This window comes from Leptosomus discolor, chromosome 9 (genome assembly GCF_034619465.1).
Source record: "Leptosomus discolor isolate bLepDis1 chromosome 9, bLepDis1.hap2, whole genome shotgun sequence".
In the NCBI taxonomy this organism is placed as follows: domain Eukaryota; kingdom Metazoa; phylum Chordata; class Aves; order Leptosomiformes; family Leptosomidae; genus Leptosomus; species Leptosomus discolor.
In genome coordinates this window covers 35828215-35853845 of record NC_141399.1, presented here as the reverse complement: position 1 = coordinate 35853845, position 25631 = coordinate 35828215, and the positions used below count along the sequence as shown (strand labels likewise).

Sequence of the window (25631 nt, the reverse complement as noted above, 5' to 3'; positions counted from 1 at the left end):
GAAAGTAGAGGTGTTTAGTATAAATTTGGACAAAGGACTGCAACTTATAAGGCAGATCAAAAAAGATTTCAAGAAGGACTTTTGAAGGGCATGAAATTTAAACAAAGAACTCTTTCAGCCACCTTCTTAAAGCACTATCTTGTCAATCGTTTATACACCTCAGTCCAAATTTGGTAGTTAAGGCAAGGTTAAAGAACCATTTTACATTTGGGACAAAAGATCAATGGGTGTGACAGTTCCCTGGTAGTCAGTAGTATTGCAAACCTGCATCTTTGCTATCAAGGCTTCATTGTGTTGCAAAAGGAAAGCCTTCTACCTCTGAAAGTGCTGTTGAGACACATAAACCATTTTATTGTACTTTTAAATACCTGAATTTTTCATGCAGAAGTATTTTGTCATATTCCAGCAAAGGAGTGGTATGAAAACATGAATCTTCTGATAACAGGTTATTGTTACCCAAAAAGGAATAATGGCCTAAAGTTGGAGTTGTTGGAACTATGAGCCAGAAATGCTTATATTAAGAGAGTTTAGTCTCATTGTGAAATTCAGAGCTCTTCAAGTATTGCCTGAAATATCCATGAATTAAGGTGGGAATAGTTGCTGACACTTAAAAATACACTGCTGTCATCATATCCTGGTTAATTAACCAGATGACTCTGCAAGAAATTCTTCAAGGAAATTCCACTTACACCTGGAAGCACTGTTTTCTGGGGAACAGTCTCTTCAAAATGGGCTTTTAATGGCCGATTCCTTCCCATATGTTTTCAAAGGTCAGATTTTAATTAAAAACCTTTAATTCACTCTCTCAGAGGACAGTGAGAGTTACTCAGGAACAGTCAGGTTCTTGATATAACAGCCTGTGAAACATTTCCTTGTTCTGTAGCACCTCTCATATATCAGTATAATTCTTCAGAGTTCCATATTTGACATGTCACAGTTTTGTTAAAGAGCAACTATTTATCTCTAACGCACTAACTGTTGAGTAGTCTGAGCCATCTTCACAGAGTGAATGAGCATACTCAACTCCTGCCCAGAGATAAGGGGTATACTTTGTCATTCTTCTGTGCTCTGAGATCGTTGGTGGGATTCAAGAAACTAGAGAGAATAAAAACCCATTCTTGGAAAAATGGAAAGAAATCATTTTGAAAGAGGACACCAGTGAAATTCTGCTTGTAAGGGTAGAAAATAGACCAGTAATAGGACAGAAATTTGGCAACTGAGTTACTTGGGTAGAAAGAACAGAATAGGTTGTGATAGTGAAGGTTGTGGTAGGAAAGCCCTGGAACTGGTTTGATAAGGAGAACGAGCATTCATGAGCCTGAAGAATAGGAAGAAAGGACTGGATGTGTGGAAGAAAAAGCTTGTGGGAAGGTTAGTTATTGGGCACTGAACACAGAAGGAGAGACTAGAGCTGATGGGTGGGGGGAAGGAAGCTTGTGTTATGGAGAGTGAATAGGCAAGAAAATTTACTTGAGAGGGATAGCCATTCGTGTAGAAGAGGAAGGACCCGAAGACAGAGGGAGGTGGGAAACAGCAGGAAAAAAGGCCGTTTCCCACTGAGTCTCCCATCCAGAGCCTAGGATGGATTCCAGGATTCAGAAGTTCCCTTGTTATGTGCTTTTTGTTTGTGAAACCCACTGACAAAACATTCTTCTTCTTTAGTCATAGCCTGACTGTTTTGCTATTTTACTTTGACAGCTCATATGGCTGAAGTCTATGAAACAGTTTGCAAGCAGTTTGTGTAAAGAGTTATACAAGAATAATTAGCTTACAAGAGTTTATCTTCATTTCCATCAGGTTTTATAACAGAAGTTAATAGAATCAAAATAGCAGATATGTGGATCCTCTTTTAATAAATTATGTGTTAAGTAAAAATTATGTCTATGTAAAAATATATTACTACACAAGAATATGACACTCTTGAATATGCAGAATCAATATGCTTTAAGCCACAGGCAAAACAGAAAATAATTGTGAATAAAATAACTATTTCAAACAGTTCCAGAAGTGTTAGCAGTTGTCACAACAGGATCTACTTAGCGATTCATATCTGGGCTTGGGAAAAAGAGGCCTACTGCTTTAATTCTTCAACTGCAGTATTAAATCAGTATTTGCCTGGAACTTATGTTATTCGACAAAAATTTTTTTAGAATGTATTTCTATTTTTTTTAGGCTTATTAACCATAAAAAATGCTTGTATTAGTGGAAATGGAATGAAACAATGCTGAACAAAAAGATAGCCAATAGTCCATTAAATTGAAAGCGAGGTCCATCTCTTTTGCCTAATTCAGATTGTTAATACTTGCATGCTTTTTCTGGATTCACAGAATGAACAGCTCTCTAAATGATGAAGTTTTGTAATTTTGGACATTTCTTATAAGCCAGAGTAGATGATTTTCGTTTTCCACTGGAAGTTTGATGAAAGTGATCGCCTTAGTTTTTCGTTTATATCAATAAACTACTTTGTATGTATGTGTGTGTGTACATATATATATATATATATATATATATATATAAGCAATTTAGATTTTTGAGAGGTTCTGCTAACCTGTGCAAATATTGCTTAAAATATGCCTGGAGAGACAAGTCTTTCTCTTTACAAACGCTGATTTTAAAAAGAAAAATGAGAATGGAAGTGGGGATGAAGCACCCAGTCACTAAAGTAGGGTTGACACAGGTTGTCCTTTAGAAACAATATTTTTGTAAGTGTCAGTGTCTTTTCATCTTGAAGGATAAATTGTCCTTTAAAAATCTTCCTACCACGGAAAGCAATTGAGAGCTGGATTGAGCTGTAAACGCTGTGTTACACACTGCATTACCTATTGTAACAGGACAGGCCAATGCTGCCAGTCACCATATCAAGGACAGATTTTTTTAGGGAAAAATATTTACAGGGTTGGAAAGAGTGATTTGAAGCAGGGAACATATCTGGCCTCTAGAATAGACGATATAGACTAAATAAAGCTGTTTCCAGAATTGGTGTCTGTTTTTCAGGGGGTTCTTTCTAAGAATACTTTCAATCTTCTTTTGAGTATTACACTCAAAACTTTCTCCCAAGTGGAAAAATATTTTTGGAGCTATTATTTTCGATATTATAAATATGTATATATATATATGCGCGCATATATATATGTGTAATGTATTTTTTTATACAAAACGCCTTGTATTCTGAACTATATAAAACAAAAAAATTAATATAACAATTTTTATATTTTTTAGGTAGGACGTAATCTTTCAAAATTTTCAGGTAACATAGGTACGCCAAGGAGATACACTGCTATTGTAATAGTCAAAATAAAACAAACTCGCTCATTATTTTCCAAAAACAAGGGTGAAAGCTCTATCTAGGATAATTTGAAGTCATTATGAGTCATTCACTAAAATTGTTTATTTTCATACATTTTGTTCTTAAAGTTTAACAGCTAAGATGAAAGAGCAGATAGCAAAATGTAAGGTAACTCATTTTTTGTGTCTCTCAGATGGCATATGTTAACAGATAAAATTATCATTTAATTTTTTCCCAAAAAAACACATAGCTTAACAAGAGGACAAGAACTTTTTGAACAAACATGTGATAAAATTTAGTGAAAAGTTTAACACCATGTTCTGTTTTGGCCTTAAAAATCTTAGTCTGTTGGTTTATTAAGTGGGGAATGAATCTTGTCGAAACAAGTATGGTGTTAGAACTGTGATATTACATTTGATGTTAAAAGTGCAGCTGGAAACGTGTTACTGAAGTCTGCTGTGTGTTAAAGTAACAGATTTCTGTGATGGATGCACCAATGTTGTGTAACATTCGGGCTGAAAGGTCCCTGTGGAAGTCCAGTGTAACACAAACTGGATGGATTTAAGTATCTATTTAAGATTTTTCATGGAGACTCAATGTCCCGTTCTCAGTGAGAATCTTCAGGGGTTTTCATGATCTAGTGCTCCTGTTTATGGCTTTCAGTTGGCAAAAAGAATGACAATTGGATGTTTGTCAGTAGCAGTTGAAGGTACTACAGAAACAATAGAAGAGTGAACGTGGATAAAATTAAGCCAACTGTATAGAAGGAAATACTGGAAGACTCCACAGAAACTTCCTTCTTCCAACTAATCACATTTTATGAAAGTGATTTCAAGACTTCCAAGATTTAATTTGGACACCTTTGTTATTTACAAATGATATAGCTTGTAAAGCAGTCTCATTTAAGAGAACAAGAGTCATGGTGAGTAAAATCTAAAATGGAGTTTCCTATGTAGCAGAGTTAAGCATCCTTAGCAGTTTTAGCCAGTCTTTACTTTTAAGATGTAAACAAAGTTAAAACTTGCTGAAATCTAATTAGTTCACATTAAGGTAGAAGACACATTTTCTCAGGCTGAAAAATCAAAGCAGATCCAGCTAAAGCAGGTTACTTAGGGCCTCATCCCGTCAAGTTCTCATCATCTCCAAGTCAGAGATTCCACAGCTTTGCCAACCTCTTTCAGTGTTTTATCATCTTAATGATAGAATAGGAAAAAAAAATTTCAAAAATATTCTCTTTTTTTCTTAATTGAGTTCCAATTTGTGTTCCTTACTTCTCATCTGCTCACTGTGCACTTTCAAAAAGTTTGGCACCATCTTCTCTTTACCATTCCAACGTAGACAGTTGCAGAGAGCGATACGAACTTTGTAGTATTTTTACCTTTTCTTTTTTATGTGTGCCTGTGTGTTTTTGTGCAAACACCTAGCCTGAAGATCTTTCTTAGTGTTCTGAAATCGGTTTCTGTGAACAAAATGTTCTTTCTTATTGCTGGGGGCTCTAAACTTCCCTTTTGACAGTGCAAGGTGATGCAGAATTATTGAAAGGATAATGAATCAGCAGTACAATGTACCAATTAGATTAATTAGATTTCAAAATTTGATGGATAACCATACTATATGGAGAGATGTGAAGCTATGACCTTACTCCTGAGAGGCGAGAATACGAGTAATTGAGTCTCACTGACATTTAAGGTGGTGTGTGTGTGTACAGATAGGTAGATACCTGCTCAGGCTGTATCTCTGTTTCGTGTCCATGCCTCCATGAAGCAGAATTCTTGCTGGACTAATTACAAAGCTCCTGTTAGTTCACCAAGCTCATTTTTCTCCATAAACTGGCAATATGAGCACTGGCTCATGTATTTGCTGAGTTAGGCTATGGTTTCATTTTTATTGAATAAGTAACTCTCTGAAGATGGGGCATTTGAGTTTAAACACTGTTCGGAGTTTCAGTTTTGATACGTCTTTTATTTCACTAGTAATAAAAAGAGGTCATGTTAAATATTCCACATGCTGAATAGGAATGAGCTTTTATGCTGATGTTCAGTGTTGAATTTGGTCCAAAATCTTTGGAATAAAAAAAAACATTAAGTGAGAAAACTATGCTGTTTATAATGGGTCTTGATACATAATTGTTTAACTTGGATTTGCAAATGTTAATTGACCGTGGTTCCTGCCAGTCTGTTCAAATGTTACAGTCCTTAAACAGAAATAAGCATACTATTTTAATTATGATGCAAACATCCTTTGTTTGTTTCCTACAAGTATTAATTACCTTTCTTGCTTTTTTCAGGGAATGTATATCAAATCAACATATGATGGACTACATGTAATCACAGGAACAACTGAGAATGTAAGCTTCTTTATAGAAGTCTTTTATCACGCATACAAGTATTTTCTGTATATCTGCAGTACTTTTTACACTGTGATAACTTGCTTTAAATCAAGCCACTTCTTTATCTTTTCTGTACATATATCATATTATCTTTGTAAAAATTTAGAACCCTTGAAAACAGACACAGAAAATATCTGTGATGAAGTGACTGAAAACTAACATAACAAAATGAACATCTTGAACTTCTGTCCTCAGTGGTTCTTCCAATACACGTTGCTAATAGTATTCAAGTATGTGCTCTCTCTGGCACAGAATTGTTTTCCTTTATATCAAGTAAATTTTTCTCAGCTAAGAGCATATCAATATTCAAAAATAATATCTGTTGTATTAAATTTTTGTGTCCTACTTTATCTCAGTCTCTCAGAACGTGGGACAATTCAGGTTCCTATAAAAAAAATATTTTTTGTCAACAGAACAGTAGAAATAATATAGCGGGGGGGGGGGGGGGGTTGGTGGGGAGGGTAATATCTGTCTCAGGTGTCTATATTGACCAAAGTAGACACAAAATTGCAGTAGCTGGTAAGCATAGTTGTCATCTGAACAGCCCTTAATATGTACAGTCAGCTTACTTTACGCAGTGAGTAAATATTGTCACACAATGATGAATAATTTTTTGTTAAGAGTTCTTTCTTTTCCTCTCAGAATGGACAGTAATTTTTCATTATTTTTTTGGTTCTAATTACGAAATCAATTTTCAAATAAAAATTAGAATTAGAAACATCAGAATTAGAAAAACTAGAATTTTGGAGGTGTATTGCCTCATAGAAAATTATTACCTTCTCTATGTCTATGTCTAAGCAATTCAGTAAAATAGACTGTGAAATAATAAATTTTGAAATAGTTACAATGTCAGCAGTATGGGTGGATGTAAAAACCATGGGTAATGGAGAAACATAACTTATAGTATTATAGTTGATATCAGACATGTTATACAATGGTCTTTGATAAACCAGAAAGTTTTCAAAGCTGGCAGTAGTTACTGAGAGGACTAACACTGAGAAGGAAAGGAGTAAACAGATTTTAGTACATGAATGGAAGGGGACAAATGATCTGACAATATTAAAAAAACCAAGTTAGTTAACAATCCAAAAGACAACTGTGTGAGGATGTATGAAATGTTCTTTTATGAAAATAACTATTACTGAAAGAATTGTATTAAAGGAGTTAAGCACCATAGTGTTTTCATATTTTCCACCATCTGTAGTAAAAATTAAAAAAAAGACCAAGAAAATGTATTAATTGTCATTTTTGTTGTAGTTCCAGAAATGCTAGGCAAATCTGAACCCAAAGTGCACCGAAATCCTGCAGCACATATGTCAGTGTGACTCATCATAGAAAAACTAAACAGCGTGACAAGATTAACAAACTAGCTTCTAAATATCCTTGTTATTTAACTTGCAATTCATAATTATAAAATTGAAAAAAACAAATTCAAATGCTGCAATCTAATTACTATGACAGACTTCATAATAAGTCCCATCCCTTCTGTTTCTCATACAGTGTTTTAGTCACACTGTTTCTATTCAGCCTTGGATCTCTTCAACAGTGTCTAGCTGGATAAATTACAAGTTTAGATTTTATAAAGCTAATATTGAAATTATGTAATGCTAACACCCAAGGAACATAAAATTAGCACTGTGCAGCTAGCCAAAGATGTAAATACTTGCTGGCATGCATCAGTAGTATGCTTGCCCATATAGGTAAGCTTCATATGCAATATTTTTTTCCACTTGATTTAGATATATTGAGTAGTATTGCGCCGTACAGTTTTTGTCACTCAGCTTTTAGATAGTGCAAACCCATGGAAAGCCTGATGATTTGTGTGTCGCAATTTGCGAAGACAAGTCCAATGCAAATTAAACTTAAAATTTGTTTGCTTATTTATATTAATGCCATTGGCAGCATTCAGATGTCTTAAAATAACTATATGTGTATCTTGGGTCCTGAAACTTAGGAATGATCCATCCTGATTATGTTGCAACAGATTTTGTTCATAGATTGAATTACTTATGCTATAATTAATCTACCTTTTTACTGTAATTCTAATTAACTTTAGAAATATAATGCAGTTTGCAGGGAAAATATTTATATATTTATAATTGAAATTCACAGGAGGAGTTACTAAATTGCTAGCTACTAAAATTTTTATTTTTGTTTTGACTAAACTTTAGATGTCAAAACTTTTTGACAAGACACCACTACAAGAAATTGCCTTTTTTTTTTTCTGAAAGTGTAATCACAGGTGCAGATAAACAAGCTTCAAAGACCTTTAATTTCTGGCATTTCAGCAAATTGATTTTTCATTCCTTTTGAAGGCATAATTGACCTCAGAGCCAGTGTTTAATTTTAAAAGATAATAATTAGCTCAGCTTCATCAAAGTCAGAAAGAAGCTAAAAAGAGAAAGAAGCAGGCCTTTGCTTTCCCAACTAACTTCAGCTGAAGCATTACGGTATTTCCTTCCACTTCCTGTTTACCTTTTTTTCACTGTTTAAAGTGATCAAGTTTGTATTCATACTGAATTCTAGAAATATCTTTCGGTTATGTGTTTAGTCCTGTGCAAAAGAGCAGTCTGACAAAATTCTGGGAGCTTCCACTAAAAGGAAAAATTAACACTGGAGCCGGGTAGTTCTTCACAGCGTCCTACAAAGTACAGGTAAAACCCTGTTTATTTTAGTAGAGAAGAACTCAGCTGACAGGAGTTGAGATCTGGCTGTAATGACCAGGTACTTTAGCTCAAGGACCCCCCACTACAGGAGACACAGAAGCCCCTATGAAAGAACAAGCAGAGATCAAGCAGGTGAGGAGCTGGAACGTGGCTTATGTTGGGAAGGCTGGGCAGACCAACGTTAGGAGTGATGAGCAAGTAGTAGGCTGAAGATAAAAGCTGTGCTTGGAATTGCACCTACCACATGCTTGAAACCACTGTGCCGAACACGGGCTATTTGCCCTATTGGCTTGGTTTTTTCTTACTGATTAAATAGTGAATGATGTCTCCTACTACTCTCCAGCAGCTGTGTGGACTGCAGGGTCTGTCGATTAGCCAGCAGGTGCTGACTATTGGAGAGTAATTTGACCTCATAGATGAGTCTTTTTGGAGTTTTATTCAGAAGTAATTGCAGACATTTTCTTCCCAGTGGCGATTTGGGGTTTTGTTGTCTTTGTTCCTTTTATTTGTTTATGGTATGTTTTTAATTTTCATCCACAAAAGGGATGGAAATGATGGGTGGGACTTTTGATTGCTGAAGACCACTCAGCTGAAGAGCTAGTTTCCTGGAAGTCTTGACTGATACACAATGAGGTCATGAATATAAGCTTCTACAAGTCACTTTAGTTCAGATAAATCTTTTTGTCCTTTGCATTTGACACCTGGCTCTTGTGCTATGGGCAATTTATGTTATAGGCTGGCTCCAAAAGACATCCAAGAACCGAACTAAGTTTTGATAACATAACTCCTTTTCTGTGAAGAACTTCTTCAACAGTATTAGGGCTAGACCACTCTCTGTAGCTGCAAGTGGTTCTTTTTCTGCCTTTCTTAGGAGTCTGCTTACTTGAACAGTTACTCGAAGAGTATTTTGCTTTAGATGTTTCTGCATTGTTTGAGATGGGACAATCTGTCCTCTCATCTCTCTGACTCTATATCTAACAAGTAGAGTAAACATTCAACCTTGTCCAAATCTCCTCGCTGGTCTACTTCCTTAATAGCTAACTTCCACGGTCGTTTATTTCTCAATGTGTTGTCTCAGCTCTTTAATTCTTTTCTGGTTATTTTCTTTTGAATTTCAAGTTGGTGTACTCTGTGCCAGTAGAACACACTTGTAAGCTAGTGCGCAATGCCAGTAAATTGCCTTGAATTCTCAGTTGTCTACTCACAAGTATGACTGCTGATCTCCCTGCATGCCTTACAGATTTAAGGTCTGGTTTCACTAAAGTATTCAAAAAATGATTTGCTAAACAGCAGTTAATTATGTTCAAGTGGCTTTTCAATGGGTTTTAATCCATTGTAATATGATCAGAAGAAGCTATATTTAGGATAAGGGATGTTTTCAGCTCAGCAATCCCAAAACTATGTGAATGGTATGAATGAAATAGTGTGTGTATTTGTGTATATACATATATATATAAAATCTCCTGAAGAGCTAGTCTGTCACCATGTTATCCACTTGTAAATTACCACTTTCTGTGTTCAAATGGTTAATCTAGTACTGTCTTGGAAGTGCTGGAGCTGTAGAGTATTCGCAGAGTATCTTCAGTGCACTTAAGCAGTAAAACTGCTATACAAAGGACTGCGAGACCTGCTTTTCTATTACACAAGTGGTTGGTCCAGCCCTCTCCCTGACCATGCAGTAAGCTCAGTGTTCGTTGACTTAAGAGTTTTACTTTTATGTGATGTAAATTCACTCAGTGTATTCCAAGCAAGATTGTGACTGCTCGTACACCCCACAGAGTGATAAAGCAGCTAGAATAGTTCAACCAGCCCAAAATGCTGTTTTTCACCAATGGAAGTGGGATTCTAGTTTACTTCATCAAATTGCCATCTGTAACCAGAAAAAGCATAATTCTTTATAAATACAGTTTTTATAAATATGACCAATTTTTGTTATTTGACAGCAATAATACTCCTTTAAGCACAGCTTTCTTGCCTCCTTCAACATTCATTGAATTCCTGCTCTTCCCTTCTCCCTCCACACCCCTCATGTAAAGCTAATTATCATCTCTTGTCCTTAGTCTCCAGCTGACCAGTGTAAGAAAATCCATGCCGGTGATGAGGTGATCCAGGTCAACCATCAAACTGTGGTAAGTATTTTGGAAATTCTCATCTGCAGGCTTTGCCTATTTCCACTGCTAAAAAGGTAATAATTCTTCTTAGAAGGTAACTTTGCCAAACTAAATTATTATTTATGTCTTTTAAAATATCGTAATCACTGTTTATGCTTATAAGAAAAGGCACAAGTTCAGTCAGGAAGTCGGCCCAGAAAGATTAAGCCAAATTTACATTTTGCACAGCTGCTGTTCAACATTATACTCTTTATATAAGTAGATCCCAGAATATTTCATTGAAGTTCTTAGAATTCTCGTTATGGATATGCCAGCTAGTTTAACTTTTTCTCTTAAACAGAATTTTTCATTCTGTTTAATAAGGGATTCAGATTAAAAGTGCAGGAGTGCTGTAACAGCCATGTATGCTGAATCTGTTGGGGGGAAAAACCCCATAAAAACGATTAAAGTGTTGATGGAAATCTGTCAGATTTTGCATTTGTGTGTTCTTGCACACAGTTTTATTTTAAGCAGGTGAGCAGTTTTATGAAGTTACTGAAACTATTAATCTGTTTAAAAGCATCTGTATGCAGAAGTGTATGCTGAGCCTAAGGTATTACGGTACATGATTTGCATACATTTAAACATGCCTAACATTGCGTTTCTTTCACAGCTGTATAGTGTACTGTGTACTGTACATATACAAAACTACAATTCATTTTATGTAGAAATGCAGAAAAAATGTTTCTGCAGCATTCATAGAATTGTATCCTGACTTAAAACGCACATGACATCACTGAAGAATTAATAATTTATTTATTTTTAAGGTTAAATTAATTGTAATTGAGCTCTAAATGCCTATCAAAGTGCCTATCTAAAAGCCCATCAGAGCCTCATCCAAGGCTGCATGATTATGCTTTTCTTCCTATTTTGTGGTGACACAAGATGCTGCCCTATAACTGATGTCAGTTCCAATGTTGATGAGTACTGAAAAAAATGCAGTCAAATTTTGTTACAATACTATCTTAAATCGTAGAGATTGTCCCTTTAAAAACAATAAATTTATATGTTGCAGAAGGGAAGCAGTGTTGCTGGAACTACAGGTGAAAGGAACATTTGTATTTATTACTTATTAGGCATGAGTGGCATTGTAACAATGATGATGATAACTTCCTAAAGTGCTTCTAATTTAGCCATTTAACTTTGTCTTTTGAACCCCATCTCCAAACACAACAGCAGCAAAATTAAGAAATCTCTTTCTGTCTGCCATTTGTGTGAGGTGGAAATATGAAAGTCTGACTATTAAAATCTTATGATTAGAGAGCAAATATTTTCTCTTGAAAAGTATAACTTATTCACTTATACTTTAAATGTTAATGCAACATGCAGCTCATCTGTATTAGAGAGGTTCTATGGGTTGTCATAGTTACAAGTTGAAATATGCATTAGACTGGCTTTCTCCATCAAACATACTCTTCAAGTGACAGACCTCATTTAATCTCTACTCCCATAGGTGAAATCCCCTCATTCAACTACTCAAGAATTGGCTTTCTAGGCAGCAACTCTTTCTATGTGTGTTATTACGACAGGCCCAAGGTGTTTGATACTTGTAATCCCTTTCCAGCTAAAAGAACAGTACCAACAGCTGAGTCAAGTGGCATAAATTACCTTTTTCTAAAGAAACCCCAACTATTAATTATTCGTTCCGAAGTTTATAACAAGCTAAGAAGAGAGATAAATGGGAAGCTGTTTCTTTCAGAAATTTATTCTTCCTTTGAAATGGTTGGGAAAGTCTCCTGTCTTCACTGTGACTTTGGAAAGTCAGACAGTAATATTGAGTGTTTTCATCCTTCGGAGCTATATGTCCAACCTGCTTCCTCTCATGGATTGGAGTTTTTAATGTTTCAAGTACCCCTTTGATTTTCAAGTGTGCCTTTTAAGTCGGTTCTGGTATGTCTTGCTGCAAACTACACTTAGCTGTGTGCTTTCTTCACCCAAGTTACCACAAGTTATGAGGATCAATATCATAATTACCATTATTTCCATTAGTGGACTAGAATAATTCAAAGGCAACAGCTCATTAGATTTCCATGTAATCAATATTTTAATACTAGTAAGCCCAGCTCATAAATGTAACCCATTCGAAATTAATGGCAGGGGGCAGTTGAGTAATCTTACAAAAGAAAGGCTTGTGTGTCTGTGATGGACTTACAGCTATTCCAGACATATAAACTCTTACTCACCAAGTACAGGAACATGGATTTGTGCCTGCACAGAGTCCTCACTAGAACCCAACACTTCCTCAATACCAGCCTTTGACTCCACAGCCTGGCAAAAGCAAGTATTAGTAGAAGTAAACTTGTAAAAGAGAAAAACACAAAGTTTGAAATTGTACCTAGCCAAAGGGTGCTCGTTCAACTGCTTTGTACTTCTTACTTCTCTCACAATGTTTTCCAGCTGTTTTTCTTGCCTGGTGGTTGGTAGTGCCATTTCTACCATTAGTTTGATTTCTAGACTGGAGATTAAATGCTTGCTTCTCTCTCCTTCTGCCCCTCCCTCTCTCCCCTCCCTTCTTTCCCTCCCCCTCCTCTTCCCCTCCCCCTCCTCTTTCCCTCCCCTCTCTCCCTCTTTTTCCGTTTCTCCCTCTCTCCTTTTCCCTCTCTCCCCCTCCTTCTTTCTCTTCCTCTCTCTCTCTTTCCCTTCCCCTCTCTTTCTCTCCCTTCCTCTCTCTCTGTTTCCCTTACTATCTCTCCCTCCCCCTCTTTCCCTTTTTCTCTAACTTAGAGTCAATATTTTACCCACTTCTAATGTCACATCTTCATTGCCCCTTAAATAAATTACAAATAAAATTTTGCATTGGTTTATAAACCAGTTATGATGGCTTGCGTTTTCCCTTTACCTTGTTCTGGAGCTGAAAGAAGTGGAGTGGTTTTTTATTTCTGTAGTGTGCCATTCTGTTCAATTTATTTTGTATGAAGCATTTAGCACTGCTCTGTGAAAATGCAAATTATTACATTTAGTATCCTAAATACTTCCTGGGTTGTTACAGAATTTTCAAGACAGATAGTTAAAATATTGTTTACAATATATGCATTCAGTGAAATCCATTATCTCCAGTCTCATGTCAGCTTTCCATAGAGACTCAAAGCATTAAAAGCCTAGGTGATAAAAATACAGGTGTTAGTGTTATTTCTTATTGCTGCTTTTACCTCACTGATAAAGGAGGTTCATTGGTAAGGGAGGCTCCATGCTTTCATAAAATGTATACACAGGGTAAGTTATACAATGAAAAGATGCAGAAATATACTTTCTTCAGATATTTGTATGCTTCAGAGATTCTGCATCCAATAGATTTTACCATTGTTGTCCTAACAAAGACATTTTCTTAAGACTGAAGATTCTGTAGAATATTATATCAAATATAAATATTATTCAACACTGTTTCTTGAAAGAATCTGTTCTGAAGATGATTAGATATAGTCATTTTGTATTGCCACTAGTGAAAATACTTTCCTGATTAGGGAAAGTATGGCTCTTCTTTAATAGATTCAAATCCTATAACTGACTATTGGCATAATTTAATCTGATTTTGACTGAACTAGGCCAATGTATTTTATAGATAAATTCGTATTCACTCATTTAATAAGATCATTTGAGTTTTAAAACTTTCACTGATGTTCCTGCAACCTGCAATAAATTGTTCCGGCAGTCAATTATTCTCATTGCTGGGGCGGGGGGGGGGGTGGGTGGGTGTAATTTCATTTCTAGTCTACATTTGTCTGGCACAAGCTTCCAGTCCTTTGATCTTGATATATTTTTATCTATTAGATTGGAGAGCAAGTTTATCACTTAGGTATTTTCAGGATGAAGTCAAATTACCTCTTCACTTTTTTTTGGTGAGCTAGAACTTGAGCACTTCCAGTTTGTCATCCTAAAGCACGACCCTCCTCAGCTACCTCTTTAAAGTCCTGACTGGAATACTTTGCATATTTAACATTCAGTTACAGAGCTGTCCAGTGAAAACATTCATTCATGGGTAGGGCAGTACTCCTGTGTTAAAACAGTACAAAGGAGACTACATTAACGTAGCTATTACCAACTAGACGTTTAGTCTTTTTTTTAAAAAGGTCTGCATTCATTTTTCATCCATACATATGCAAAATGAAACTAAGGACACTTTTATTTGATTTTTTTTTTTTCCTTTAGAAACAAAAGCTGATTTCAATCTGTTTGACTTTCCATCAGGAAGTCCATCTACAGAGAAGCATTATTATCTGTTTTGAAACTGTGAAAAGAGTAAGCTTTTAAAGAGGTTTAAGAGAGGTCGACTTGGAAATAGTTGTATTGTCCCTGCATTCCAGTGTAGTCAGCCAGATAACAGCGTTTCTAATCCTGGAGGCACTTCTCTGGGGTTGTTCATCTATAGCAGAGGACTGAGTATGCTGACAATGTCTGTGCCATTGAATTCCTGGATGTGCGAGTTAAGCATTTTGGGATTGATGTGACTAGAATATTTTGGCTGCATGTTTTAAAAATTATTTGTATTACCTACAGTTAGCATACTCATTTTACATAAAGCATTATCTGTGTTAAGTAAGAAATATCAGACAGCTTGGAGGTAACTATATTCATACTCCTATTTTTTTTCCCTACAACCAGTTATATTAACAGGTATGTTAAAAATATTAACAAAATAAGACCACATGTTCTACTTCAGTTTTCAAATAACTTTTCAATGTAGTTGAGAGTTTTAAAAAAAAGAAGTTCAGAAAGTATCAAAGAAAAGCAGCTTAGAGATTACATAATGCAACAATTGAAAGAGTTTGAAATAAAAGACTACGTAGAATCTGGTCTAACCGAGGAACACTCTGTAATACAATTATAAAGATCAAAGAAAAAATAATAGTACTTTAAGCAAGAAATTAATTAAATCAGGCAATTCACCACTGGCTGTTAAGATCATTTAATCATTATCCAATTTCCTTATTTGCTTTTCTGCTTGTCCTTCTTGCTTATTAGATTTTAATAAAACAGCATAAGAAACTTTAAAAATAAGTTATGCATTCTAAATTACTGTCTCACTAACTCTTTGTTTTTCCCTACAGTAATAACAGGCACTAGTTCTGACAGTGTCTTGCAGTTTCGTACTTCCTCTCTTATAAAATTTTATAGAAGAGCTGAATACTTACTTGTTTGCAAAATTAGTAATTACACCTTATGTTCTGTGGATAGTATATTTTTCTGCTGCTTAGTTGAAATAATAAATTTCATACTGTCATTTTTTTTAAGTTGTTTTATGTTTGGGACATGATTCTTTAGTCAGAGAATTGGGACTGTCATACAGTGAAAACACAGTAAAATTCTCAATTTTCCATAACAAAGTTAGTATCGAACATAGATCAAAGAGAAGAAAACCAGTCAACAAGTTTATCTACGTATCCGAGATGGAATCAAAGTTGGATAACTTAATGACAAATCATCTATGTCTCAGTTTACTAAAGAGACTGAAACTTTCAATTGCAAGTCCCTAAGCAAGGATTTTCAATGAATTGTCTGCTTTAGGGTAACATTGTATGCTGGAGAAATGTGAGAAGGCAAAACTTACCAGTCAATACTTTGCATGATTTTGTAGGCGATTTACAGAGGAAAGGATGACTAAAGACATGAAGGAAAACGACATGTTAGGTGAAATGCAGCATAAATTTATGAAAATTAAATTGTGTTAATGTTCTACCTTTGATAACATTTCGGTCAACAGAAATATTGCAGATCCAAACAACTATTGATATAGTTGCCTGACCTAAAATGATTAGGTGCCTGACCATGTGTAAAATATTTGATCTGCTTCTGTGTAGAAAAGTGTTTTATAAACTCGGGAAACCTGACTTTCCAGAAAATGTAAAACTTCTTTTTTTGAGGATTACAATTTGAAGGTCATTTAATAGGACAGAGTGCAATATAATGCATTTAGTAATTCCTGTTGAAAGGTAGATGTAATTCAGGGGCAACTGGCAAGACTTCAGAAGTCAGAATGTAGTAATTAATCCCAAATCAACTGAGCACCGTAGAGGTGATGTGACTGAAAATGGCAAAGATGAACTTGGAATTAATCAGAAATATGTTTCCAGGAGAAATTCAGTTTTAATGCCATTGTCTTGACATTGGTAATATCTTGTATGAAATACTGTGTGATGTTCAGGTCGTTTAAAAGTCATCGAAGGTGTGAAGTTGCATATGAACATTAAAAAAATGTAATGGATAAAAAAGAAAATGTATCATCTATCTCATATGAAAAGGTGTTTTAAGGATTTCAATTTGTTTAACCCAGACAGCTAGGTCTGAGACAGAATTCCTCTTTCTTAACAGACAGAGACTATAAAGACCAGAAAGAGAAAGAAATCTTTAAGGTAAAAACAATGTTGTGCAAGAGCAAGCATTCATACAAACATCTGTAAGTAAATCTGTGGTAAAATTTAAGAGGCCTGTCTAGGATGGTGTTTGAAGAAGTGATGAAAATGAGTTGCCTGCAGCTATGTAAAAGAGTAAACAAAGGGATGTAGTCGCCTAGCAGGGCTCTTTCAGTTCTAACACCTTTGCTTTGTTGTGTAACGCATTCGTTAAGTTATCTCTAAATAGCTGTTGTTCTTAACTAATGTAGTTGCATTTTCATACTTCATAAGGTTATTCTTTGGAATGATGGGTGCTATGTTTTCGATACTTAAAGGGTGCTTATACAGAAGATGGGGACAGGTTTTTTAGCAGGGCCTGTTGCGATAGGACAAGGAGCAATGGTTTAAAACTGAGAGTGTAGATTTAGACTAGATACAAGGAAGATTTTTTTTTTTTTTTTTTTTTACAATGACGGTGGTGAAACGCTGGCACAGCCTGCCCAGAGGGGTGGTAGAAGCCCCATCCCTAGAAACATTCAATAAAATAATTTCAGCACTAATTCATTGGTGTTAAGATTTTTATGAATTAATATCCTAGGTGTATGTTTGTTGAATTCTAAATTTGAGTCTTAATAAGAGCTCATTTTAGATGGAGGTAAATCTGCAAATGTAGTGCCAGGCCACACTACCTGTGTTTCAGCAAACTGTGTGTTGCGACATACAAGCAGGAAAAGGAAAGACAAAAGATGTCATGAGAATTACAACTTCTTTCCCCAAAAGATGTCATTCTGTTTCCAAACAAATTGCTACACTTTACTTACTCTCAGGATTCTGCATTTCAAAAACGCTTAGTAATGCATGTCTTCCAGTAGTAGATCTTGCACCTTCTTGGGATCTTGCTGTATTTCTCCATTAGTTAATGAAAATAACTGTGAAAGATAATGGCAGAACATTTGGTTTTCTATCATCAAGTATTGTTAGTATCAGTTAGGATATCACTAAAAAGAGTGAATCAACTACAGATGTTAATGATGAGCTTCCCATTCAGTGACAGAAAGTAGTCTTACAATCATATTTTTGTCTAATAATAATTTCTGATTTCCATGTTAATCAAACCAACTCCCTTGATTAATTCCCTAATGAGGCAAAGTGAATTATAGACTTAAAATACAAAAGGATGATAGTCTGTTTCCTTAACAAAAAGTTGAGTCTACACAAGACTTTTTTTTTTAAATGCAAATAGGATGAGAGGTCATACTCTTGAGGTTCAAATAAGTATCCAGATGGCTTTGCTTATGTTTTTGAAGAGCCTTGAGGGGAAACATCTGTCCTGGTTCATGTAAGGGTTACTGCAGTCAAAGCAGAATTACTTTTTTTCAGGTGGTGTGTAATATAGTATGTTCTAAATATTTAGAAAGTATTCTGTACAATTGATACTCAGATCCAATGCTTAACAAGGTGGTACTTAAATTCCTGTTCTTTCTCCATCCTAGGTAACATTAAAGCTGGCATACGGTACAGGGAGTAGAATATGCACAACTCTTGCAAACAAATTAAGGTGTAACCTACCTTCCTTCTATGATGTCCATTCTGTATTTTTTTGTTTCTTGGAACTTTTTCATTCTTCAGAGTCCTGATAGATGTTCAGGGTTTGATAAGGCAGAGAAGGAACTGAGGAACCACACTTCTGCTTTATCTCCAGAATTTTCAGGAAAAGCAGAGAAGGGAATATAGCTATTCTATCCACTGTAGCCTCCTAGTTCCATTACGTGAGCTGTGTCTTCTAAATATGTACCATAACAAATATGTATAATGTCCTCTGAAGAAATTGGCATGGAGGTGAATAACTGTTGTGGTGGTTTTGACTACTGGAGTCTTTTGATAAGCACTATCATGTTCAACAGTCCAGCTGGTTTTTTTCAGTTTCTTTTAATAGACGAATCTATCATGCACTTAATGCCTGCACAGTCTCCCACAAATGTGGATGCTTTCTTTCATCTTTTTTTGTGCACATCTATAACATCAAGAATTTCTTGTATTAATTTGTTTTCCATACAGGTCATCAGTGAGTCATCATTGGCCAGGGTAGCCTTTATTTTAAAAAAGGAGAAAAGGTGCTTGTCCAGCTTGAACAGAGTTTGGGTTTATAAAAATGCCAAAATCCCTATTGCTGGTAGTATGCATTCCAAATCCCATTCATATAAATCTAGATCTTCAAAATGAGAAGGAACAAAGTCAATATAGGGAGACTCTAAAGAAGATGTTGGAGAACTAGGAAACAAGTATTTACTGTCGGTTAATGGAAAGTGAGTTCTGTTTTTCTGAACATATAAGATATGCAGTCCCAGCTACATAATTATCGGGTTTAGGTGTACAGAATTACTACAGCATTGTGGATATTTAAAGCATTACACTTTTATGGTAAATAAATTCATTATTGTAGTGATGTATATTTTTGGAACTACTATTTTTAAAGTTACTGTGTTTTTCAGTTTCCACTAATTATCTGACTTGTACTTTCTATGAGAAAACTAACAAATCCCTTAACATAGACAGTAGTACACAATTTTTTCCTGGAGCCCTTCTTTCCACCCTGAGGATGTACAAATCAATAATAATTATTGATTAGAGCAATCCTACCAAAATCTTAAACATCTGCCTGCCTCTTGCCATTTTCAGTGAGTTGGTTTGCATTCTTCTAGTTTTCTTCTACATTTAGCATCCAAATTTAAAAAAAAAAATAAAAAAAAAAAGAAGGCTGAAATTAAGAAGTCAAACATTTTAAGCCAGTAAATATCAAAGTTTCTATGATTCTAATCTTTTTACAAGCTCTTTGTGTATCACTGAGTTAGCTATTCTCATTGCTGGCATCTGACTGAATTTTGTATGTTTGAGTTATGAAGTAAGACTGCAGCAGGCATGTGGCTTTCCACGTTGCAGGTTTTGTAGGCCCAGTTTATAAAGTAAAAAAAAAAAATAAATAGTGCACTGTATCTCAATATGGAAATATGTTTAGTAGAGATGAGTGCACCATGCTAGAGCTTTACTATGCTGTGCAAAGACAACGATAATGTCCTTCGGAATTTGTTGATTTGAATGTAATGGGTATCCTAATTTCTCCAATTTCATTTATTCGGGAAAATAAAAGAAGTATCTCATTCATGGGTTTTTTTCCTTCATTAGCCTAATTTTAATGTTAACTTTCATTACTGAGTGAAATATCTTAACCCATATTGTAGAATCTGATTAACTGAATGTACATGCTAAAAATCTTAAAGGAGCAAAACACCCTTTTGCTGAATACATCTTACCATAGCTAGAAGATAGTAATTGCTGTTTTTGAATTGCCAGACTGATTCCTTAGGAATAAATGCCAAAATCTGTCTCAAGGACTGGTTTTCAACTAAGATTTTTAATCCACTCTAATGACTTCTATTTTTTCAAAGATATTTTTAGTAATACAATTTATAATAAGATGTCCAAATTCCTAAGAACATTTTATCATTGCCTAGTAGTAATGACTGCAGACTGTTCTCTAATAGATCTTGGTATTTAATGGTTTTGTCATTAAGGTTCTCATTGGAATAATTTATCATTAACTTAATTATTTATCATTCTTTTCTAAAAGGAGCTCATGGAACTCTAAAGATTTTAGCACTCTGAAAATTACATCAGTCTGTAACAATCAAAAATAGTTCATTTTTAATTCCATTATTATGTAAAAAAATATATATAGCCTCTGTCATTTTATAAAGAAAGCACAAGCTAGAAGAGTTCATCTGGAATGCAAGTTGACATATTTGCATTCATTTGGCTGTGGCCTGTTTATAATTACTACCATTTTCTGGTTTCCTGTGGCCAGTGCGTGTTTAGAAAGTTTTCAATAGAACAGCAACATTAAAAATAGAATCAAACTTTTAAAAGCTATTAAAATCCTTTTTTAGAACTACGACACATACTGCAGTTCTTTCCAAGCCAAATGTTCTCTCTCGGGACCCTGGCTTTGGCCTGCTGTGGAGACAGGCTAGAACCTTATGGTTTATATCTTAACTTCTCTTGAGCCTTTATAAGGGGATTTTAACTGAGATCTCTTCAAGGTTGCCTTTATTATTTTCCCTCCACCTTCATGTGTCATCAGATATTATCTTCCTCTAAGAGCAAGTAATTATAAACTATACCTGATATAATACGCTGGTATATATAGACTGCTCTGATTCTGAGCACCTAGTTTATTTTTTCTTGTTTTTTTAATAGCAGCAGGAATACGCACTTTGGTCGGAAGGGCATTTATGTTTAAATGTTACAGTGAACTCTGACAGGTCCAACATAGTCAAAAAGCGTAGAAATATAACAGCACTTAATGCTTGCATATACTTTTTCAGTCACTGCTCTTCTATTCCCTGAGCTTTTCACTTTTAAATGTTCACTTTGAGGCTGCTGCAATTTGATCTCAGTAAGGTTGCACCTGCAGAACCACTGGGTGAACACAGCATTCTAATTCCTGTTCAGTACTGATCTGCTTGACACTGGGGCTTAAGACTTGTGGTAGTTATAACATTTATGACAAGTCTTTACTATGGTAGTTTATTACTACTGTAAAAATCTGCCACTTTTAGAATAGAAAATGGAGGGAAGAGTTTGACCCAGGCACTTTTAGAGGTGCTGGGGGCTCAGCTTTTCTGTGAAAGAAATTGACTTCTGCAAAAAAATATTCTGTGCAGGAGTGGATCCATACTGCTTTGGTTAGCAGAACTGTGGGTAGGACGTAACCATCAGTGTTCAAACTAAAACCTGACTCACTCAAGTAATGTTTTAAAAAGGGTGAAATATGTAAAAGGGTAAGTGGAGAGTCTATCCTGCGCCTATTCACTTTCCTTGAGTGGCAAATCAAAAAAATCATGTGTGAATAGAAGATGCAAATAAGTAAGGCTAGGAAAATCCTCCAAAGTCCTCCTCATAAATACTGATGCATACCTTGCTGTTTCCCAGAGCTGAATGTGAACCAGTAACCTAACTATAACTTGCAAGTGATTACTCTTTCCAGTAATTCTTTTCTAGGTAGGCTTGTTCTTGTAATTTGGGTTCAGCAAGATCCTGGGTCTACTTCCTGAACATAATGAAGTGAGACTAAATGGAGGCAATAGTTTAGCCCTTGGGACGCAAGGCTAAAGTTAGGTGTGAGTAACAAAGAGTCTGCTTTAGTCATATCGTTTTTCTGATACCAATGCAAGAGAAACAAATTTCAACATTTGTGGTGTAAGTCGAGTTATCAAGATCAGGTCACAAGTATATTGGCAAAAAATAGAAGCTTTAGAAGCTCGTGTTAGCAAATCCTATAAGCATTGCAATGTATTTCTGTCTATCAGTATGAATTTGAGCATTACATAGGATACCTTCTTTGAGACTGTAATATTAAAGAAACTTCTTCAATAATAATATTTTTCAGGAAATAGTGCAAACCAACTTCAGCGATAATTTGCTGTGAAGTGCTAAGTGGTAGGAATTTCTTATTTTATTCATAGTGAACAAGCTAATAAATCACTTTAATATAGGAAAGGCAAATGGAGCCAAATTTATTGTCTTATTTAAACCAGTACAATTCCACTGATTTCGGTGGTATAACTTGGAAGAAATACCGGTTGAGGTTTAGAAAAATGTGAATTTTTATGAATTTCACTTTCAGTTCTGAATTTACATATCTGACTGTTTTGATACCCTTTTTGTTGTTTTTTTCTGATGTGTCTGTGAATATGGACAGAAATTTAGCAGCACTTACATGCATAAAAACCTACTTTTGTCGTAATCATCTTTATATACTGTTATTTATATTATTATTCAGTTTTAAAGTCTTTTCAACCATTCAAGAGAATAGGATAGTGTAAACATTCATTTTAAAAAAATGTACGTTTTCTATTTTCATGTATAAACAGTTCATGGTAAAATCAAATTGAAATAATCAAGAAGATTAATAAATGTCTCTAAGTAGCTTTTTGTGAGCTGCACACATAAAATCCTTTTGGTACTAATGATGTTCTTTTTTTTTTTTAGGGCTATATTTACAGTTTATAGTAACCTGAATTACTCAGCTTTCTCCAGAGGCTGTATAGATAAATTAAGTAAAAGATCATTTATCAGTTAGGATCTTAAAGCTGTTACATACATCTTACGTATGTTGCCATAGCATAGTCCGTCTTCCTCCTCAGCAGTGACTGTTTCAACTCAGGATCCAGTTTGCAATTCGTTCATGACTTCTAGTCTTCATCGTTTGATTTACAATGTACAGTGATCTCACAAATTATTAAAAGGGAGACAGTGTTCACTTATGCCTTATTTTTTTGAGAATTGTAGCTAAAAAAAAATTTAAAAATCCAGCTTCAGCAACATTGTTTCAGTTCAACAGAAGTAATCAGACACAGACTATAAAAAGTGCTTATGTTTGCAAAGAGTAGGCTGTAATAGACCTTTTCCGTTAATAGAAGACTTCCTTCACATTTAAAGTTAAACAGAAAGCTTTCAAAATTCAATTATGGAATTTTTCCTTAGGTTGGCTGGCAGTTAAAGAACCTAGTAAATGCATTACGGGAAGACCCAAATGGAGTGATTTTAACCTTGAAAAAACGTCCTCAGAATACCTTGGTTTCTGCTCCTGCCCTTCTGAAGAATGTGAGGTGGAAGCCTCTTGCACTTCAGGTAAGAAGGCTGTTGCAGTGCTGGTGTCATAAATTCCTTACTCTATTTGAGAGAAAACACTAGAATTTTTCCTTCCAGTGAAAGGAACATGAGCCCCTAAAAAGTCCCAAATTCCTGTGAAATAGGGTGCTGAGATAAGTATATGTGGCAATATCATATGTGTCAATAAGACTGTTTTCCTCCATTTTTTTGTGAAGTTGGGAACCGCAGGAATTCTTAGAAGGAAAGAACATTTACAGATAGTGTTACTGAAGAACAAGGCAGCCTAAGGTTCAGTAACTTGCTTTGCCTGGCAGAGGCAACATTGCCTCCCTGTTGCCATTATTTCACAGTCTGTCAAAACTGCTTGTTTGTAATCAACCGTGTCAGACTAAATTTCAGGAAGACTGCTTCTGTATCACATCTCTCATTGAGTTTTGAGGTTTTGGTAGCAACGCTAATAGAATCTCCCATATTTTCTGCGTACTTATTCCTTGAAAACCTGTTGACATGAAAAAAATCAATTGTGAGCATCACAGCTGGATCTTCCTACAGCATCAACATATATAAGGAAAGTTTTTTGAGTAAATTAGTAACTACGCATGTTTATCTTTAATACCATATAACATCCTGTAATAAGTTTATGCCCGTTCATAATGTGGAAGCTTCACAGAGTTGTTTTATTTGGATCATATGATACTTGAATGTGTTTCTGAACAATTTTAAAATTAACGAAACAAAGCAAACCCTTCAAGCCTATCCAGGCAAATTTCCTTCCTGCCTGGCACTTCCTGAATCTTTCATTCCTCATAGTCCCTAAATCCTACACAGCTGGCTCACTTAGGGAGTTTGTGTAATCCTTGCAGCTCAGGAGTGCTGATACTTGGGTTTAGGGTCATCTTTCCCTTCTGTGTGACTATTTCTGGGGGAGAGGAAGGGGCATTGTGACACCCAGAGGAGATTCGGAACTATTCAGATTTTTCTGTCATAAAGGTGCAGGAATAACATTCTTTGCTCCAGCAAGCTGATTATGTATCTACTTGTAAACTTCATATGAAGTCTCCAGGTGCAGCAAAATGGAAATTGCATTTCCAACAGGGCTTCCATAGAGATCCTCTCTTTATATTAGTACATTACAGTACCATAATTCACAAGCAGCACAAGTTCTCAAAGTTTTGTCAGTGTGAAAACGATACATACTGTATACATGGCACAGTATTTTCCACAGAACATGCCAACTTTTGTCATGGTAGCCAGATAAGTGAAACTGCACCAAGCTATTTTTGTGTAATGATTCACTTTCTACAAGGTTATGTAGTGATAGGACAAGGGGCTTTAAACTGAAAGAGAGTAAATTTAGATTAGATGTAAGGAAGAACTTTTCGGTGAGGGTGGTAAGACACTGGAACAGGATGCCCAGAGAAGATGTGGCTGGCCCCTCCCTGGAAGTGTTCAAGGTCTTTTCCAACCTGAACAATTCTAAGATTCTAAGGCCAGGCTGGATGGGGCTTCGAGCAACCCGGTCTGGTGGAAGGTGTCCCTGCCCATCGCAGGGGTGTTGGAACTAGATGATCTTTAAGGTCCCTTCCAACCCAAACCATTCTGTGATTCTATGATCAGTGGTTTCCATTTTTCTAATGTGTCCTCTCCTGATGACCCAGAACACATGAACCCTGAGGATCAAAGAGCATTTTAAGTGTCATCCTCACTAGATGTGACGGGAGATATGCTGCTTTTTTATTGGAGAATAGTGCGGTGAGGGATTTAATTTAAAATATAAATCACTCTGAAAAATAAAAATAGCATTCTCAGTGTTACTTCTTAACAGTAGATTTTGTAACAAGGTGTTGAAAACGAATGTTAGGACTTCTTTAGTCTTCATGTCACAGTCGCAAGCCCAAGTATTTGGACCTGGATACATTTCAGGATGCAGCTTTTGGTTTTGCCTGTTTCCTACAGTTCTCACCTGGATCTAGTATTATTTATTATTGTCATTAATGACTTGGAACTAGCATGATTAAATTTCAAGATGATACTAAAGCCTGTGTTTCCTGGACAGCTGACATAACAGCTTGATGCTGCTGGAAAGCAGTGATCTCACTTCCCTCTCCCTGTTCTTGGCTGCAGAATGTCCTTGCCTTT

General features: G+C 35.5%; 1 protein-coding gene across 1 annotated transcript in view; it reads left to right on the top strand.

Annotated features, from left to right (window-relative positions):
• LOC147414909 (connector enhancer of kinase suppressor of ras 2-like) overlaps positions 1-25631 on the top strand; it is a 150682-nt gene that overhangs the window by 59615 nt on the left and 65436 nt on the right. The window contains exon 6 of the mRNA XM_086470675.1: positions 23364-23510. Coding sequence (XP_086326801.1) covers positions 23364-23510 — 147 coding nt within the window. The remainder of the gene's footprint in view (positions 1-23363; positions 23511-25631) is intronic.